At 38.3% G+C, this 20,523-nt stretch overlaps 1 protein-coding gene across 2 annotated transcripts in view; it reads left to right on the top strand.

Moving 5' to 3' along the window:
* Positions 1-20,127, top strand: part of CSTF2 (cleavage stimulation factor subunit 2) — a 59,961-nt gene extending 39,834 nt beyond the window's left edge. The window contains exons 9-14 of one of the 2 annotated variants that reach the window (XM_016194510.2): positions 904-1,045; positions 1,973-2,148; positions 2,597-2,934; positions 11,294-11,404; positions 12,148-12,274; positions 17,464-20,127. In XM_016194510.2, coding sequence (XP_016049996.1) covers positions 904-1,045; positions 1,973-2,148; positions 2,597-2,934; positions 11,294-11,404; positions 12,148-12,270 — 890 coding nt within the window. In that variant the 3' untranslated portion in view covers positions 12,271-12,274; positions 17,464-20,127. The remainder of the gene's footprint in view (positions 1-903; positions 1,046-1,972; positions 2,149-2,596; positions 2,935-11,293; positions 11,405-12,147; positions 12,275-17,463) is intronic. The other variant, XM_060183041.1, reaches the window with a different exon arrangement.
* The last annotated feature ends 396 nt before the right edge of the window (positions 20,128-20,523 follow it).

Here is a 20,523-nt window from a genome sequence, read left to right as displayed (position 1 = left end):
ATTTTGCAAACTGGGCTAAATAACAGATCCTTGGCTTCCTAACTTGCATGTGTAAATCTTCAGTGTCTGTATATGTGTGCATGCAAGTGTGAGCATGTGTATATGTGAAATATTTTAAGTGTCTGCTCTTTCTCCTCTTATACTTACTGCTTGCCTAGGAACCCTGCAGCATTCGCCTGTGGGACCCACCGGGCCTGCATCAATTGAGCGAGTTCAAGGTACCTGCTGTATCTGCCAGTTTTGGTTTGCTTATAGTGTTCAGGGTGGGACAGTAAGAGGATAAGGACTGCTTGGCAGTCATCCTCCCATTTGGCACCTAAATGGAGTAGTTTGGGGATTTCTGTTTTGTTGTTGTTCGTTCGTTTGCTTGTTTTCCCTTTCAATTTCCCCCCCTGTGGAGCCCATAAGCCTGAGATTGGCCTGTTTGCATAGGAACTGAGAACATGGATGAAATAGACATCTGCTTCAAGGCTGTACCTCTTCCTTATTAGTGTCAAGAGGCTTAGCGGAAATAGCAGTCTGTAAAGAGATTCTTGTAGAAGTTCTTACAGAGTCATGGCAGTGTTCACATATGCCAAGACATGCCAAGACCTTACTTCTCCTTGAGACTGGTACTTGAACTAAGATTGATTGTAAGGAAAATCAGGAGCATACATTTCTTCAGGTTGCATTGCTAGTCATTGGTGGCTTGCCCCAGTTTGCTCTTTATATAGTTCCATCTGTACTCTGATACAGTACAGATTCTGCCTATCTTTGCTTCTATTCTTGAGTTAGAGGAGTCTGCTGTGGTGAGATTTACCTGCTCTGAGGTGTTTGGATGATGTTGTCAGTGGTATATGGAGTCATTTCTTGTTTCCTTATTTGTCCTTCACAGCAGTAACTCCTCCTCTGTTTCTCTGTCAGTGCCGATGCAAGACCCCAGAGCAGCTATGCAGCGTGGGGCCTTGCCTGCCAACGTCCCAACTCCTCGAGGTCTGTTAGGAGATGCTCCGAATGACCCACGTGGAGGCACTTTACTTACTGTAACTGGAGAGGTAGAGCCAAGGTAAGCACTGACATAGAAAGAAAAGACTGGAGGAATCATCATTTTTCCTTGCTTTGAGAATAAAGTCTTTCATCAGTAGGGGGGAATGACTTAGTGATATAGTGCAGTGCAGTGCTGTATATGTATGGTCCTGAATTTGATCCCTAGTTCTGCATATGCCAGAATGATGCTCTGGTTCTCTTTCTCTTTCTTGGCTTGTTTTCTTGCTTCCAGTAAGATAAATAAATCTTTTACAAAGCAAAGTTCTCTCTGTACCAGTTGTGCTTATTTGCTTACTTCCAAAGATAAGTATTCATAGCCACTGTTAAGGACTAAAAACTTCTCCTAGGGCAGAACTGTGTAGTTGAATATGTCGTTTTGAGCTAATCATCCATGGCTGTTGCATCTTAAGAAATTTAAAAAATCTAGCACATGTACCTAAAAGGAAAAACGTATGCTGCTTATTTGTAGTAGTAATATTAATTCACTAGTAACAACATCAGTGAGGAGTATACCTCTGATTCTGAATGTTTTACTTAGATCATTTCATTAAATCCATAAAAATCCTGTGATACAGACAGTATCAGTCCCATTTTACAGGTGAATTAACTGAAGCATAAAGAAGTTAAAAGTATCCACTATCACATAGCAAAGTGATAGAATCTAGATCTGAACTCATGTTCTTAAGCACTGTTTTACATCTTCATTATATATAACAGATACCCATTAATTCCTCCTTAATTATGAGTGCTCCAGGCAAACATGAAATTCTAGAGTACCCAGATTTATGATCCATAGCTGTTCTTTGATCAGTTTTTGTGTTATTCTCTTGTTAGCATCAGTTCTATACTGCTTTTTATTTATCGATCTCCTAGGTTTCTCTCTCTCTCTCTCTCTTTTTTGTTGGTTTGTTCTATTTTAAAATAAAACATTTTCCTCCACCTCTAGAGGTTACCTGGGACCACCTCATCAGGGTCCACCGATGCACCTTATCCCTGGCCATGACAGTCGTGGCCCACCCCCACATGACATGAGGGGGGGGCCATTAGCTGAGCCTAGACCTCTAATGGCAGAGCCAAGAGGACCCATGCTTGATCAGAGGGGTCCACCTTTGGATGGCAGAGGTAAGGGGAGGTCACATCACAAGGCAGACTGGTAATTTTGAACTGATAATGAATTTAGATGTTGTGGTCTCTAATCTGGGATAAAGAATTCTGGGGAAATGAGATTGACAAGCTCATTTAAAGTCTATTTGCTAGTATGAGAAACTTGGAAAGAGAAAAAAGTCTTATGTAGTGGAAAACAACAACAACAACAAATGTTTCTACCACCCAGAAGGTTGCACAGCAGGTAAAGCACCAGTCTTATGTGCATTAAGTCCCAAGTTCAATTCCTAACACCATATATGCCAGAGTGGTGCTCTGGTTCTCTCTCTTATGTGTGATCTCCCTCATAAATAAAATCTATTAAAAATAGCAATGAATTTCTATCTTTCTTCAGTTGTTGATTCTTGGACTAAAAGTAAATAGCTAATAGCTAACACAATGGTTTTCTTGCAACTTTTTTTTATAGGTGGACGAGATCCCCGAGGCATGGATGCACGAGGGATGGAGGCACGAGCCATGGAGGCACGAGCCATGGAGGCAAGAGGATTAGATGCCAGAGGGTTAGAGGCTCGTGCAATGGAAGCCCGCGCAATGGAAGCCCGTGCAATGGAAGCCCGTGCAATGGAAGCCCGCGCAATGGAAGCCCGCGCAATGGAAGCCCGTGCAATGGAAGTCAGAGGGATGGAAGCCAGAAGCATGGATGTAAGGGGCCCGGGTCCTGGCCCTAGAGGACCTATACCTAGTGGAATGCAGGGTCCTAGTCCAATAAACATGGGAGCAGTTGGCCCCCAGGGACCCAGGCAGGTATGTATAACATTCAATTTTAGCTTATATCTCAAATACTGATTTATTCAAGAATGAATTATTGAATCTGATTATTAGTGCTTTTTGATTAGGGCTATTTCTTTTTTAGAAAAGAAAAACATGGATTTCCATTTTGTTAATTTCTCTGCCACTACAGTAGTGACTTTATAGCCACTAGGAATAGAGTCTAAAAAGTAAAATCTGCAACCCCCATGATTTCAGGGGCTTTTTCATCTGCATCTGTGCACCTAATGAGGACAGATTGTACATCAGTGGAATCTAGGTCTGGGTAATTTGAAAACTTCTCTTAAATGTTTCTAATACCCCTTAAAGAAATATAAAGCACCATTAGTGCTTAATTCATTATTCTTAGATTTACTTTAAATGCATAGTGGAAGCTGAATGGCAATTTAGTACTACCTTTAATTGGTAGAACTGGATTCTTACCCTGTTTTTATTTATTTCACTCTCTCCAATTATGTATGTATTGTGATCCATGATTATCTTTGTACTGTCATCTTCTCCGTCTTCATCTCCAGTTGGCTGTGGAAAGGTGGTATATATGTATGTTCCCCAAGTTTTGTTTTGTTTTGTTTTGTTTTGCCTTGCCTTTTCTTATGTATTTTCCTCCTTCAAGGTACATCTCTTTATTTATTTAATTTTATTTTTTGCCTCCAGGGTTATCACTGGGGCTCAGTGCCAGCACTACAAATCCACAGCTCCTGGCAGCCATTTTTTTCTTTTTTTCTCCCCATTTTCTTAATTTTTTATTAGTTATTTAATAATGATTGACAAGATTGTGGGAAAAGAGGGCACCATGCAATTCCCTCCACCAGAGTTGAACATCTCCTCCATTGGAAGTTTTTGTATTCTTTTTTTTAATAGTTTTTAATTTTTTAAATCTTTTTATTTAATTTATTTATTTATTATTGGATAGTGACAGAGAGAAATTGAGAGTGGAGGGGGAGATAGAGAGGAAGAGAAACAGACACCTACAGCCCTGCTTCACCACTTGTGAAGCTTTCCCTGCAGGTGGGGACCAGGGGCTTGGACCTGGGTCCTTGTGCACTGTAATGTGTTTGCTTAACCAGGTACGCCACCATCTGGTCCCTGCTTTCGTATTTTTTATCCCTCTGAGAGTATGGACCAAAGATCTTTATGGGGTGCACAAGATGGGAGGTCTAGCTTCTGTAATTGGTTCTCCACTGGACATGGGCACTGACAGGTCAATCCATGCCCTCACCCTGTTTCTATCTTTCCCTGCGGAGGTGGGGTTCCAGGACTCATTGGTGAGGTCATCTGCCCAGGAAAGTCAGGTTAGCATCATGGTAGCTTCTGCAACTTGGTGGCAGAAAAAACATTAAAGACCCCCGGCTCCCCACCTGCAGGGGAGTCGCTTCACGGGCGGTGAAGCAGGTCTGCAGGTGTCTATCTTTCTCTCCCCCTCTCTCTCTGTCTTTCCCTCCTCTCTCCATTTCTCTCTGTCCTATCCAACAACAAAGCAACGTCAACAATGGCAATAATAACTGCAACGAGGCTGCAACAACTAGGGCAACAAAAAGGGGGGAAAATGGCCTCCAGGAGCTGTGGATTCATGGTGCAGGCACCGAGCCTAGCAATAACCCTGGAGGAAAAAAAAACAACAAAACATTAAAGAATAAAGCAGAACATTTTTCTTTTCTTTCTTTTTTTTTTTTAATAATCAGGAACCTAAGGAAAAGAATAAAGCAGATGAGATTTGGGGTCTTCATGTTAGAAGAGGCTAAGAAATCTATTTTAGGTATATTCCAAGTGGCCCATGACTTTACTAATTTTTGCCTAAGCTTGATAGTGTGCAAGTGGGCTAAACGGACTATCTGGTAGGATTGGGAATAAGAGTAGAAAGCAGGATCAGGACAGAAAGTAGCTGCCAAATATGAGAAAAGTATATAAATACTGTTAGTTGTAAACTCCATTGATCTTATCTAGGGCCCAATGTCTATTCATATTCAGCATTGGACCCTGTGTAACCTCTGCATCCCTGTCAGACTAAACTCACATTCCATGATCTTAATTAGGAACATTCTAAGCTGCACTCATTTCAGGACCCATCTTCCTCAAGTAGCAGAGTTTATTAACTCAGCCTCCCTGCAGAAAGTGGGGCAATTTCTACCACTGTTGCTCTACAGTGAGGGCAAGGTCCTATAGAGGCCCACAAAAGGGCTTATGATATTGTTCCTGTTGGAGATGACTAGTGATGGTGTAAGGAGTGATCTGTTAGAGATATTAACTCATTATATCTGTGTGGGAATCCTAGGATTCCCTGACTAGGGCCCCAGATGTTGGGGTGGCCTGGTAGTGACCAGAAGGCCCATCATTAGAGTATGCTAGTCTCTTGCCTTTATCCAGTTTTTGTCCTTTATTTGATAGGGTTAGACTTAAGTGATTGAGGGAAGTGAAACAGGAAGTAGGTGATGGGTCAAAGTAGAACATATTTTTTTTCCATTTTATTCCATAGGAAAGAGAGAAATTGAGAGGAAGAGAGAAAGTTAGACACCTGCAGACCTGCTTCACTACTTGTGAAGCATCCTTGCTGCAGGTGAGAAGCAGGGGCTCGAACCCAGGTCCTTGCACATAGTACTATGCACACTTGACTGCGTGTACCATCACCCAGCCCCCCCCCCTTCCTTCTTCCATATGCTTGTATGCTTCGCTCGCCTCATGTCTCTGCTTCTCTCCCTCTCCCTCTCTGTGAGTGAGTGAGTGAGTGTGTAAGAGATAACGTCAGAGTTGGAACATGCATGTCAATAACCCATTTAATTCAGTTCTCAATTTTGTTGAGGAAATGTTGGGTGGTCTTGGAAGTGGTACAGTGGATAAAACATTAAACTCTAAAGTATGAGGTCCCAAATTTAATCCCAGGCAGCACATGTACCAGAGTGATGTCTGTCCCATTCTCTCTCTCCTTCTGTTTTTCTCTTGAATGTATAAAGAAAATCTTTAAAAAAAAAAAACATAAAAAAGGGAAAGTAAATGTTAGTTTATAAGACTGTGTGCTTTAGGTGAACCATTTCACCTCTTTAAATTCTGTGGTGCCATACCACATATAGACTAAGGTGTTAATCTTCCAAATTCTTCTAACCCCCCTCTGTTCTCTCCGTCCCACTTACTATTCACATAACCTAAATCTAGTTTCAGACTCTTGGGTGTTTTTTGTTTGTTTGTTTGACTTTGTTCCTGTCTTCTGCATTTATTTTTACTACTAGGATTCACTGGAGCTCAGTGTCTGCATGTTTACTCCCTTGCTCTCAGTGGTCTATTTTTTTTGTTTTTTTTTTCCTTTTCTTTTTTCCTTGTCTTTTCCTTTTTCTTTAGAAGGTGAGACAGAGAGGGAAAGAAAGGCAGAAGGAAACATACTTGCAATACTGCTTCACAACTCATGAACAACCCCCCCCCACACACAGTTGGGGACAGGGGCCTTGAACCCAAGTCCTTGCACAGAATAGCATGCATTCTAACAGATGCAGCATGGTGCATGCCTAATTAATTAATTAATTAATTAACTAATTTTTCATGATCTCATGTGAATGAGATCACAAGGGTTTTTTATTGCTGACTGCTTCCGCGACCCCCTCTAGCTCTATGTATGTTATGGCCAAAGGCAATATTTCATCTTTTCTTGAAGCTGAGAGTAGTCCATTGTATGTACCATCTTTATTCATTCATTTGTTGTTGGACACTTCTTTTTCTCTTATTTTGTAGGTATGGAAAATTAGACCCAAGAACTCAGGTGTCTTGTCTAAATTAACAAAACTAAAAAAATGGCAGAGTGAGGAATACAATATACTGCCTTCTCTACTACATGTCTCTCTGTCTTATTAACTGCATGTTGTATATGTGTATCTATCTCTCTCTTTAATAAAAAATGTAAATATGTTTCTGGTATGTGTAAAATAAAATTGTTCTGGGTTGGGTGGTGGCACACCTGATTCAGTGCACAAGGACCAGAGTTCAAGCCCCCTGGTCTCCACCTACAGCGGGAAAACTTCACAAGCAGTGAAGCAGTGTTGCAGATTCCCCCCCCCCCCCACACACACACACACACACATGTTCCCTCTCAATTTCTCTCTGTTTGCAAAATAAATACTTTTTTAAAAAAAAACTGTTCTATTAAATTTTACTTTTTAAAAATTGTGTTCATGAGCCTTGGCTTTAATTAGGCCTTTTTTGTGCAATAGTCACATAATAAAAACTTGTTTTGTTAATTCATTCAGTCATTCCAATATTTGTTGAGTACCTACTATGTGCCCAACAGACTTGTAGGTACTAGGGGTACAGTAGTATGAACAAAATGAATTCCTTGCATGGAACTTATATTCTAGTTGGAGAGACAGATAACTTGTAACTGTGTGTATGATGTGCTGTCAATGATTCTATGAAGAAAACATTGGGGACTGGGTGGTGGTGCACCTGGTTGAGTGCACATGTGACAGTGTGCAAGGACCTAGGTTCAAGTACTCAATCCCCACCTACAGAAGGAAAGCTTTGCGAGTGGTGAAGTTGGGTTGCAGGTATCTCTCTGTCCCTCTTCCTCCGTATCTCCCTATTCCCCCTTGATTTCTGGCTGTCTCTATTCAATAAACAAATACAGATAATGAAAAAATTGAAAATGAAAATTGGAATACTTCTGGACAATGTATATTCTCTCAACACTTTGAATTCATTACCCAAATAACAGGTTTATGTAGTTTTCAGAGGAAAATAAAACTGTTCACACTTTTTTTTTTCTCTGATTTAAATTGGTGCTGGGGATTGATCCTGAGACCTTTGGTGCTTCAGGTATAAAAGTTTTTACACCTTTTTAATTGCTTAAATTTATGTTTACTTATAAATAAGTGTATAAAATATGTTCATTCTTAAGTAATAGGTATGCAATAAGAACTACACTTCTCCTGTACCCATCACCCCATGACCTCTGTCTCTAATAGATTATAGTTACAAGATTTTTAATGGATCTTTCTTGCAAATAAGACTATCCATTCTTATTTTCCCTTTGCTGTTCAGTACTTTGTTTTTTATTTTTTAATTTTTTTAAATATTTATTCCCTTTTGTTGCCCTTGTTTTATTGTTGTAGTTATTGTTGTTATTGTTGTTGGATAGGACAGAGAGAAATGGAGAAAGGAGGGGAAGACAGAGAGGGGGAGAGAAAGATAGACACCTGCAGACCTGCTTCACTGCATGTGAAGCGACTGCCCTGAAGGTGAGGAGCTGGGGGGCTCGAACCAGGATCCTTAGGCCGGTCCTTGCGCTTTGCGCTATGTGCACTTACTTAACCCACTGCGCTACCGTCCGACTCCCTGTACTTTGTTTTTTATTTAATAGTATACCCTTAGTTTATAAATTTAATTAGACTTTTTAATTGGCTCTAATCCAAAAAGTTAGAAACATGTCAGTATGCAGCTCAAGAAGTGGCACAGTGGTAAAGCACAGGATTTGCACTCATCAGATACTGTTTTAGTCCTAACGCCAGCTGTGCCAGAGTGATACTCTGGTTTTCTCCCTCTTATTAATAAATAAATACTTAAAGGATATGTTAATAAAAAGTGTATCACTAGGGTAATTTTATCATTTAAGCAAGGATATATCTGAGTGAAATTTGAATGCTGTTTAGTAAATACTTTGAGGCAAATGTGTAAACTACCATTGTCTTAGCAAGTCTGAATATATGGTCATACATTATTACAGGTATTCCTGGAATCTTGAAATGGCTATTATTGATTGGTTAAAGAACCTCAAATTACTACCATCAACTGAAGCTTAAATTATTTTAGTCATGTAGATGTTTCAGATTCATAACAGACAGTCAAGGTTCAGACCCATCTTGGAATGTAGTATTGATAAATAACAAAGTAGTAATATTCTAGAAGTCTGTACAAATCGACAATAATGCTTGCTTTTATCTAGGGCCTTAAATGAGTTAATGCATGTAAGTAAATTTTTAGGTAATAGAACCATTCTTGCAAGGTTTGATATCTTTTAATGGGGAAAAGAACAGTTTATAAAGTGTATAACACTTTGGAATACAAAAAATTATTTTAAATAACTTCTGATTACTCAAGGTTATAAATATACCCATTATTGTATATGTTGTAATAGAAATCATAGTTGGGGGGAGCCGATAGCACACTGGGTTATGTGTACATGTCGCAAAGCCCAAGGACCAACATGAGCTCAGTTCAAGCCCTCTGCTCCCCACCTGCAGGGGGGTCACTTCACAAGCAGTGAAGCACGTCTGCAGGTGTCTATCATTCTCTTCTCTGTCTTCCCCTCTTCTCTTCATTTCTCTCTGTCCTGTCCAACAACAGCAATTACAACAACAAATTAGAAAAAATGGCCTCCAAGAGCAGTAGATTCGTAGTGTAGGCACCAAGCCCCAGTGATAACCCTGGAGGCAAAAAAAAAAAAAGTAAAGAAAAGAAATCATAATTACCTTTTTTTGTTTCTGGTCTCCTTCTCCAACATGCTGCCTGGCTATTCACATTGCTTCCATAATATCTGTTCCTAATGATTTTGATATTTTTATTTGTTTTTTATTTTGCCACTAGAGTTATCATGGGATTCAGTGTCTACACGACAAATTGAGAGAAGAGGAGGGAGACAGACACACATACACACACTGAGAGGAGGAGGGAGAGACACACACTCTTCCTACCTTCCTCCTGTAGCACTGCTTCACTACTCTTGAAGTTTTTCCCCTGCAGGTGGGAGCCAGGGACTGAATCCTGGGTCCTTATGCACTCTACTGGGTGTGCCTCTATCCATCCCGTACATACTTACTTTATGTTGTGTTGCTTTAATCCATGGAGGAAAGTAGCAAGTTTGTTAACATTTTGTGTTTAATAAGCCTACCTTAGCTCTAACTGAATGAGCATGTGTGAATATAATTCCAGCATAGAAACATTTTGATAGTTTTCTAGGTGGTCTGATGTCTTTTCTTTGAGTTTTAATAGTCCCCAAAGGATGAGATTTACAGAGGATCTTAAATACCAATAAGTTGTGACATAGTTGCCCTTTGTTCTTTCAACCCAGGACACTCATTTTTTTTAATCTATACTTAGCAGAAAGTATCTGCAGCATATACTATATAGAAAGTTATAAAAAGCAAATATTGTATTCATAACACCTTTTCACTAGAGGCCTTCGCATCTCTTTTCTGCCTCTGCTATCTTGAGCATCCCTGCATTACTTTCAGGATCCCTTTGGGATCAACTACATTTGTCTGATTGAACTAGTGGTAGGTAGGATTCCTGTTTCCCAATGGGCCTGTGTACATTATTTCTAGAATATTTTGGCTTTTACTTCTATTTCCAGGGGGGCTGGGTCATGGTGCACCTGGTTAAGCATACACATTACTATGTGGAAGGATCCGGGTTCAAACCTTCACTCCCTGCTTGCAGGGACATCACTTCATGAGCAGTGAAGCAGGTATCTTTCTTCCCCTCTTTCTGTCTCCACTCCCCCAATTTCTATCTGTCCTGTCTTATAAAAATAGAAAAAGGGGTTGGGGGAGTGGCTACTGGGAGCAATGGATTCTTAGTACCAGCAATTACCCTGATATCAAAAAAAAAAAAATTCTGTTTCCACTGAGCACTAGTTTCTGGGATGTTTTCATTTTTTCTTTTTGCGTATATGGCTGATTTTGGCTTGATTTGGTGGTGTCCAGTTGTGCTGTGTGATGATTGTTGATGATACTAGAGTTGTTATAAGCAAATTTGTCTAACTTGCTAACTTATCTCTGGCTATACCCTGTTTTCTGCTGTTACACAGTAGGAAATGATCTTCATAGTCATCAGTTTGCTATTTGTACTCATGTTGTTGCAGAAATTATCCCCAAACACGAGACCAGAGCCGGATGCAGTGTAAAGAGTGGAATTTAATACACCGGTAGGCAAGAGAATTGCATAGCTCCAGGAATTTCTCTCTACCCTGAACAAAGGAACAGCACAGGCTTATATAGAGTCTTACATTCCAGTTACAAAGAAAATGCAGACATTGGCACACTGCAGATACATGAGTCCTGGCCCTAGTGCTAGTTAGATACGGGGTCTGGATCTTATTTCCTCCAGCCAGGCTGGTTTCTTCCCTACCTGTCCTTGTCTCAGTGCAATATTGCCTTGAGCTGACTTGCTTAGGAATGTGGAGGCAGATGGCAGCTGCAGTCCCTAATTACTATAAAGCATATGGGAATCATAAACTTATATTCATCTACTTTTCTATTTCAGTATCCATAATCAGATGAAAATTTTTGACATTCTTATCATATTCTGATTACCCATTTATGAGCTGTGAAAAATATCTCATCTTTCTTTGTTCACATAGGTCCCAGTCATGCAGGGTACAAGTATGCAAGGAACAGGTATTCAGGGTGGAGGGCAACCTGGTGGCTTTAGTCCTGGGCAGAACCAAGTCACTCCACAAGACCACGAGAAGGTAAGCAGTGCTGTCTGACTGCGTCTATATAAACTTTTTCTTTCTATTATTCCTCTTTTTAACAGTTAACTATTGAATTTCAGAATTTCTTTAGAAGTAATATTTACTCTAATCTTGAGCTCTTTTATGATCTTGTTAACTGAAAATTTGTGTACGTGACCTAAACTGCTTGAGTGGATAGAAATGACAGAAAACCTTACATTTCTAGCCCATCTGCCAATAGCAGTATTTTTGTGCATGCCACCTTGACCTAAAACTCCTGTCTCTTTATTTTTCCCCTTTTATACGTTATCCCTGAAAATGATAAGAAATTCTGCATAAATGTATCTTCTATTTCTTTATATGTAACCATTGTGGGGAGCTCATGTTCAATGGAAAGGCTAAAACTTGTTAAAAATAAAGGAGAAACTTTTAAAACAGAATTGAAAAATTAAAGACTTCCCAGGGCTCAGAGAGAGAACTGATGTGCAAAAAAAAAAAAAAAAAAAAGATTTCAAAAGCTATCTGTTTTGAATTTTGTAATATTAGGTGTAGCTACATGATGCTTTTTTTGGTGCCTCTTATTCCCAACTGGTTTTGTTTGCTTGGTTTGGTTGTCTTGAGGTTTCTTTCTTTCTTTTTTTTTCTTTTCTTTTTTTTTGGCCATGGATGTGTGTGTAGCATTCTTTATGTCTGAACAGAAGCTGGTGATGTTCTTTATCTGACATAACTAAAATTCATTACATACTTTTTCCTCTGCACAGGCTGCTTTGATCATGCAGGTTCTTCAACTGACTGCAGATCAGATCGCTATGTTGCCTCCTGAGCAGAGGCAGAGTATCCTGATCTTAAAGGAGCAGATCCAGAAATCCACAGGTGCTCCCTGAAAAGGTGAGAAGACTTATCCTACTTGCATAGGAAGTCAATGTGCATTTGGAATGTTTATTTTCAACCATAGCCACAACTCCCATTGTATCGAGACTCTTTGAAGTCCAGGAAAGTGACTTCAGTGTCCATAGTTTGCATACTTGAGGCCTCTGGTTTGGTCCCCACCACCACACATGGTGGAGCAGTGCATTTTGCCTGTGTGTGTGTGTATATGTGTAAATAAATATTCTCATTTGTAAAGGCTCTGAAGCCCTCACTTCTTTTTTTAATATTTATTTATTTATTCTTTTGTTGCCCTTGTTTTATTGTAGTTATTGTTGTTATCGATGTCATCATTGTTGGATAGGACAGAGAGAAATGGAGAGAGGAGGGGAAGACATAGAGGGGGAGTGAAAAATAGACACCTGCAGACTTGCTTCACCACCTGTGAAGTGACTCCCCTACAGGTGGGGAGCCCAGGGCTCAAACTGGGATCCTTACACCATTCCTTGTGCTTTGCGCCACCTGTGATTAACCCTCTACACTACTGCCGGACTCCCGGCCCTCGCTTCTTTTGACTAGACTCTTTACTCTTTAGAAGATCAGTCCCTGGAACTTGGGCTGTAGGTAGCACAGTGGGTTAAGCGCACGTGGAGGCACAAAGCCACAAGGACTAGCATAAGACTCCCTGCTCAAGCCCCCGGCTCCCCACCTGCAGAGGAGTCCCTTCACAAGTGTTGAAGCAGGTCTGCATGTTCCTGTCTTTCACTCCCCCTCTCTGTCTTCCCCTTCTCTCTCCATTTCTCTTTGTCCTATGCAACACGACGACATCAATAACAACAATAATAATAACTACAACAATAAAACAAGGACAACAAAAGGGAATAAATAAATAAATATTAAAAAATAAATTAAAAAAAAGAAGATCAGTTCCCATCAGGATAGGGAAGGTCACAGAGTATTTGTGCAGTTACTGAATTAGTTGTAAGCTTTTTAGCCTTTCTTTTCTAATGGAAAAAAGTAATATGTGATCAGTTTAACCAAATTAATCAATTACAAAAATGAAGAAAGGTAAGAGTAAAAACTCTTTACAATTTTTTTTTTGCCTCCAGGGTTATTTCTGGGGTTTGGTGCCTGAACCACAAATCCACTGTTCCTGGAGGCTATTCTCCCCCCCCCCTTTGTTGCCCTTATTGTTTTATTGTTGTGGTTATTATTTTTGTTGTTATTGATGTGTTTGTTGTTGGATAGAACAGAGAGAAATGCAGAGAGGAGGGGAAAATGGGGAGAGAAAGATAGACACCTGCAGACCTGCTTTACTGCTTTTGAAGTGACCCCCCTGCAGATGGGGAACCGGGGGCTTGTACCAGGATCCTTATACTGGTCCAAGCGCTTAGCATAGCACCACATGCTTAACCCGCTGCGCTACTGCCTGACTCCCAACTCTACAATTTTCACATCTTATTCCTAAGACTTAACTTATAAATGTAGTTTGATGTATTATCCTTCCATAATCATTTGTATTATACCAAGCTGTGCATCAGCATGGGGACAATACAAAGCATTTAAATGGGTAAATATTTTAGTTTCCAGTATTTATTGTATATTGAATATTTTGATGTTAAACTGTTACAGCACATAATGTAAAGTAGTAGATGTACACTATTGCCATCAGTCCCTGTTCATCTTAGAAATTGCTAGGCACTGTTACACTTATTTTCCTTGCTTAACAGTAAGGTAACTTTTAGAAATAGTCATGTAACTTAACTGGATACTAGCATTTCTATTAAAAATTCCACAACTTGTATTTTATAAACACTTTTATACAGCTCTACAAACATTATAAAATTATGGTTTATAAGTAATTCTGTTTGCTAAATATAGTTTAAAAATTACATTGTCCCAATATTAGCTTGAATATCTTATTTTTAATTTCCATTTATATTATAGTCCCTATCCATATAATGTATCTTTTTTTTTCCCTGTTGCTGGAGCATCACCACTCAGGCCAACTTTTTCAAATAGAGACAGAGGAAGAGAGGGAGAACATTTTGGCACCAAAGCTTCCCCCAATGTGATAGGAACCGGGCTTGAACTTGGGTTGTGTGGTTGGCAGGTCAGGTGCTTTCTCAGGTGGGATATCTTGCTGGCTCAGTATATCGTTTTAACTCATTAATGTTGTCATTAAAACATTTTATGTTAATTTTGTAAACTGACATTATATTTCCTGATAATTTCCAAAACCTTCCTGCTAGATTCTTTAGGTTTTCTATGTATACTGTCATATCATCTGCAAATAGGGAGAGTTTTACTTCTTCTTTTCCAGTCTGTATGCCTTTAATTCCTTGCTCCAGCCTGATTGCTATGGCAAGAACTTCCAACCTTATGTTGAATAGTAATGGTGATGGTAGGTAGCCCTGTCTAGTACCTGAGGGGAAATGCTTCCAGTTTTTCACCGTTGAGTATGATGTTCACTGTAGGTTTGCTATATATGGACTACACTATCTTGAGGAATTTTCCATCTATTCCCATTTTTGTAGCGTTTTGATTGTAAAAGGATGTTGTATTTTGTCAAAGGCTTTCTCTACGTCTGTTGATATAACCATTTGGGTTTTGGTCTTGCATTTATTGATGTGGCAGATCACGTTGATTGATTTATGTATATTAAACCAACCTTGCATCCCTGGGATAAACCTCACTTGGTCATGCTGAACAGTCTTTTTAATACACTGCTGAATCTGTTTGGCTAGAATTTTGTTCAATATTTTTGCATCTATGTTGATTAAAGATATTGGTCTGTAGTTTTTGTGTTTGGTTGTATCCCTGTCTGCTTTTGGTATCAGAGTGATGGTGACTTCATAGAAGCTGGAAGGGAGTATTGCTGTGTCTTCAATCTTTTGGAAGACTTTTAAAAGTAGAGGTATTAACTCTTCCTTGAAGGTTTTGTAAGATTCATTTGTAAAACCATCTGGTCTAGGACTTTTATTCTTGGGAAGGTTTTTGATAACTGTTTCAATTTCGTTGGCTGTGATGGGCCTGTTTCTGTATTATCTAGTTCCTCTTTACTTAATTTTGGAAGTTTGTAGGTATCACAGAACTGAACCATTTATTCCAGGTTCTCTAGCTTGGTGGCATATAGTTGTTCATAGAAGCCTCGCATGATATGTTGAATTTCTGCGGTGTTTGTTGTGATGTCTCCTCTTTCATTTATTATCTGGTTTATTTGATCTTCTCCCTTTTTTGTTTTGTGAGTCTGGCTAAAGATTTGTTGATTTTGTTTACTCTTTTAAAGAACCAATATCCAGCTTCATTGATCTTTTGTATAGTTTTCTTATTTTCAGTGTTACTCATTTATGCCCTAACTTTAGTTCTTTCAGTCCTTCTGGTTGCTTTAGGGTTCCTTTGTTCTTCTAAGTCTTTAAAGTGTGCAATCAGGTTGTTTATTTGAGCTTGCTCTTGTTTCTGAATGTATACTTGTATGGCTATGAATTTTCTCTTAGTACTGCCATAGCTGTATCTGAAATATTTTGATAGCTCATGTTATCATTTTCATTGAGCTCCTGAAGCATTTTGATTTCTTCTTTAGTTTCCTCTTTGAGCCAGTAGTTGTTAAGTAGCGTACTGTTGAGTTTTTATATTTTGGGACTTTTACTAATTATTTGTTTATTGTTAAGTGTTAATTCCACCATGGTCTGAGAAGATGCTTGGGATGATTTCAGTGCTCTTGAATTTTCTGACATAACATACAGTCTGTCCTTGAGAATGACCCATATGGATTGAAAAGAATGCATATTCCCATTTTCTTGGGGTGAATGACTCTGAAAATGTCCAATAGTTTTAGTTTATCGGGCAGGGGTAGATAGCATAATGGTTATGCAAACACACTTTCATGCCTGAGGCTCCGGAAGTCCCAGGTTCAATCCCCTGCACCACCATAAACCAGAGCTGAGCAGTGCTCTGGTAAAAAAAAAAAAGTTCTAGTTTACCTATCTGTTCATTTAGCTCACTAGTTTCTTTATTGATTTTCTGTCTGGATGATCTGTGAAATTGAGAGAGGGCTGTTGAAGTCCCCTACTATTACTGTGTTGCTGTTAATATATTGCTGTAGCTCTGGGAATCAGACGGTAGCGCCGTGGGTTAAGCAATTGTGCAGCGAAGCACAAGGACCAGCGTAAGGATCCCAGTTCGAGCCTCTGGCTCCTCACTTGCAGGGGAGTTTCTTCACAGGTGGTGAAGCAGGTCTGCAGGTGTCAGTCTTTCTTTCCCCTTCTCTTTCTTCTCCTCCCCTTCCATTTCTCTCTGTCCTATCTAACAATGACAACATTAATAACAACAATAACTACAACAACAATAAAAAAACAAGGGCAACAAGAGGGAAAATAAATTTTAAAAAATTATATTGCTGTAGCTCTTTCAGTAAATGTTTGATGTATTTGGATGGCCTCTCCTTGGGTGCATAGATGTTGATAATCATTAAGTCCTCTTGATTGACTGATCCTCCTGTTTTTTTCACCCTGTTTTTAAGTGTGTGTGTGTGTGTGTGTGTGTGTGTGTGTGTGTGATTTTATGCAGTTTTACATGGCCAAGGTTTTATATGTATATTTCTATATTTGTGCATATTGTAACCAAAATGTTGGCTTTCCCTTCATCATGAACTTTGCTCTTGTGATCCTTCTCTGTTATCACTGACAGGCTCATATGCCATTACCATTAGAGTAGTTGTTCTTATCTAGAGATAGTTTTGTCATCAAATGACATTTGCAAAGCAAAAGGTTTTAGGGAGTCAGGCCATAGCACAGCAGGGGTTAGAGCCCAGGCTCCCCACCTGCAAGGGAGTCACTTCCCTGGCAGTGAAGCAGGTCTGCAGGTGTCTATCTTTCTTTTCTCCTCTCTCCATTTCTCTCTGTCCTATTCAAAGACAACATCAATCGCAACAATAAAGCAACAAGGGCAACAAAAGGCAATACATAAAATAAATATTAAAAAGAAGGTTTTCTGGCACTAAAGGTCAGTGGTGTAGAGCCTGAAAAGCCTAACTATAATGAGCAATTATTTGGGGAGACAGGATACAGACATTATAGAAATCTTTCCCTGATGATTTGCTTATTTGCATTTCCTTCCCCCTTAGCCTTTTATTGATTTTCTTTCCTCTTGTTTGGGAAAGAAAACTTTGTTTGCACTTCTAATAGCTTTCCCCCAACTTTTCCTTACAGGTTTTCAGAATTACCTGGCAACAAATCTGGAAATTATTTCCATAACTTTGTTGATGTCACTAAAAGACGACTTTACATCCTAACCCTTGAATGATTCAAATTGGTGCCAGGTGGAGGACTCCCATCACCTCTGAGAACAAAATCAATTCATTCTGTTGTCTTAGTTTGTATATTTTCTGTAACTTGAAATAAAGTTTGAAAAGTTTTATTACACTGCAAATTAATACATGCAACCTTCTTGCTGACCACCAAAGGTAAAGTCTTAGATGTGTTTTCTACCCTTAGTGGTCAGCAGTATTGTACTTAAATGTTATATTGCCACAACTTTTTTTTGTAAGTTAAACATTTATTCTTCTTAATAATATTTGAGAATTTATCAGAAGCAATGTTTTCTGAAACTTGACTTTTACTTAATTTGCTTCCAACAGGAATAATAAAATTCGCCCTTTGAGAGCTTACTAGAACTTTTGAGTCTACTGGGAGAAAGTAACACATGCTTAGAGCTGTAAACAGTTAAAAGACCAACAAAGCAAAGATTCCAGAAGTACATTTAGTTTCAAAAATACAAATATCAAAATACTTTCTTTTTTAACTTCACTTAGCAGACCCATTCACATGCCTAGTTAAAGAGTTAAGACTTGCATTGGCACTGGTTTAAGTATGTCAACAACACAAAAGACTAATGACATTTATTCTAAAACTCTTCTATCTGGGTAGTTAAACTTAAAAAAAGGTTTTAAAAGCCACATTTTTGCATATTTGGCATGAAATAAGCATTGAACAAAAAGCAGATGTACAAAATACATTTCATCTTATTTTCTATAATATCACTAACCTACAGCTCCCATAACCAAATTTATTCTAGGGAACTAAAGCAGAAGACCTTTTATATTTTTCTTCTTTATTTTAAGAGGACCAAGTGTAGAAGACAAGCAGTCAGATTATCATTAGTCCTTCCCCTGCCTGATTTATGACAGATATAAACAATTAGTGCCACTAGCTCTAACCTATGGCTCTCCCACCCTAGTATTCTCTCTTTCATGGTGGCATTTTAAAGAGGAACATGGTTTCTCTTCATCAGGCCAACCTTAAGAGGTGCCTTAATAAGTAAAGTTCTACTAGAACTACTCTTGAGTCTATTTATATTCTCAGAACCCTACCCCTCCCAGGTTAGGATTATGGTCTAGTGAATTAAAGGCCCGCCATAGGCTTAGAGAATGTAATAGCATATTGCTTACCTGTCTTGCAAAAGAATGCAAATAATCGACTTTATGAGAAATGTTGAAATTGAGAATTTTTTTTTTTTACTCTTATATGTAAGACATTTACAACAACATTTGCTGAATAAGGTACTTAATATTACAACCTAAAAAGAAAAACTTGCTCAGTAAAGCTGAGAAGCTTGCTAGGTATCCAGTCTCCCCTAATTTGGACTTGGATGTTGATTTACTACCATTACCTTTTCTGCCTTCTACCATTAATACATTTCTAGGCCTTGATGTGTTAATTTTAGCAACAGTCATCTTGAACTGTCGATTCTAAGACACTGAGACCAAGAGTAAAGCCTTTCTCATTGGGAACTTAAAAGTTTCGAGTGATTGATACAAAGATTCCAAATCAAAGTCATTGAAGATCAAATTACTATTTGATCAACAGTTGTCTAACTAGAACCATATTATTATGGTTCCACATTATATTTTCCTAAAGCCTTATTAAATTTAAGTAGGTAAATTTCAGGAAATTTCCAAAGGGGAAGATATCCCAATCTATTTCTACTAAAAGCCACTGGTATTTTTTTTTTACTGGTATCCAATTAATAAGTAAAACAATAATCTATTGTGAATTTTCGTGAGCTACCTTTATTTTGTTCACCAATGACTGAAAAAAAAATCATTCTTCAAGATACATAGGTTTCTGTATCATTAGAAACAACCTTCTACTCATTCTTGGTCACTTTTAAATTAGAGGAATAGGTGCTATAATGCTAATTCTAAGACTATAATAATAAGCTGAAGTGTTATTGGGCACAATGTTGTGTAGTTTTTCCCCCTTTTTGTTTCTGATTTTCTTTCCTCCTAGCAGTTTACTGTAACTACTACGTTCCCAGGGCTGGGTGGATAGAAAAAAGGTAAAAAGTATTTTGCTTAATTATTCCTTAGTAGGTAGGTAGGAAGGAACCAAAAAATATATTATCAGAATGCTAAATTACCTACTTTTAAAACATTAAAACTCCTTAATAAAATATTTGAAAACTTAAGTCCATTACTAGAAATAGTGAAAAGGTGCCCCTATCAGCTAAATAAGTCATAAAAAGGTGGAGTTCAAGTTTTGACAATTATTTCCATGAAAACGATGCCAGTTGATGGCAGCATAGCTGACTTTCAATTACAATGCAATTTCAATAATAATTATCCTCCCTGGATTTCTTTTCCCAAATGGAGAGTACAGATTAAGTTAGAAAAAGTGCATTCATTAAAGATTTTTTGAAAAGCAAAAAGTAAAGCAGAAATTGCTATTTACACTGGATAAGACTGTTTAAAATAACAATAGGAATGTACATAGCATTACATAGGAATGGGGTTCTTGGTAATCTAATGTTTGTTACACTATTTATGCAAATTATTGTACTGTTAATCCTTCAATAAATTTTTATTTTAAAATGCACCTTACTTAGAAATCTTCTTTGAAAGTGGGAGGAAATGAACCAAAGTCAAAAAGATTGTAACAATTACAGTTATCAAACTTAGCTTGGTTTAAATTGTGTTAATCACTTCAGGTCTCAGGCCTTGCTGCAGTCCCAACGGATTTGTTTATTTTCTCAAGAAAGATTACATAGGTTTTGGAAATACTGTAACTTCTGAAGTTGAGTTTGACAGCAAGGATGAATTCAGTCAAGTGAAAATGCCAAAGTCTTCTGAAGTCAAATTTGTTTCTTCTTTCATTATAATTATTGTTTTATTTTTTATTATGTATTCTTTTTAAAAAATTTATTGGGGAATCAATGTTTTACATTCGACAGTAAATACAATAGTTTGTACATGCATAACATTTCTCAGTTTT

The sequence above is a fragment of the Erinaceus europaeus genome, chromosome X, assembly GCF_950295315.1.
Source record: "Erinaceus europaeus chromosome X, mEriEur2.1, whole genome shotgun sequence".
Taxonomy (NCBI): Eukaryota; Metazoa; Chordata; class Mammalia; order Eulipotyphla; family Erinaceidae; genus Erinaceus; species Erinaceus europaeus.
Note: the sequence above shows the minus strand (reverse complement) of the source record. Positions and strands in the feature narration are given on the sequence as shown.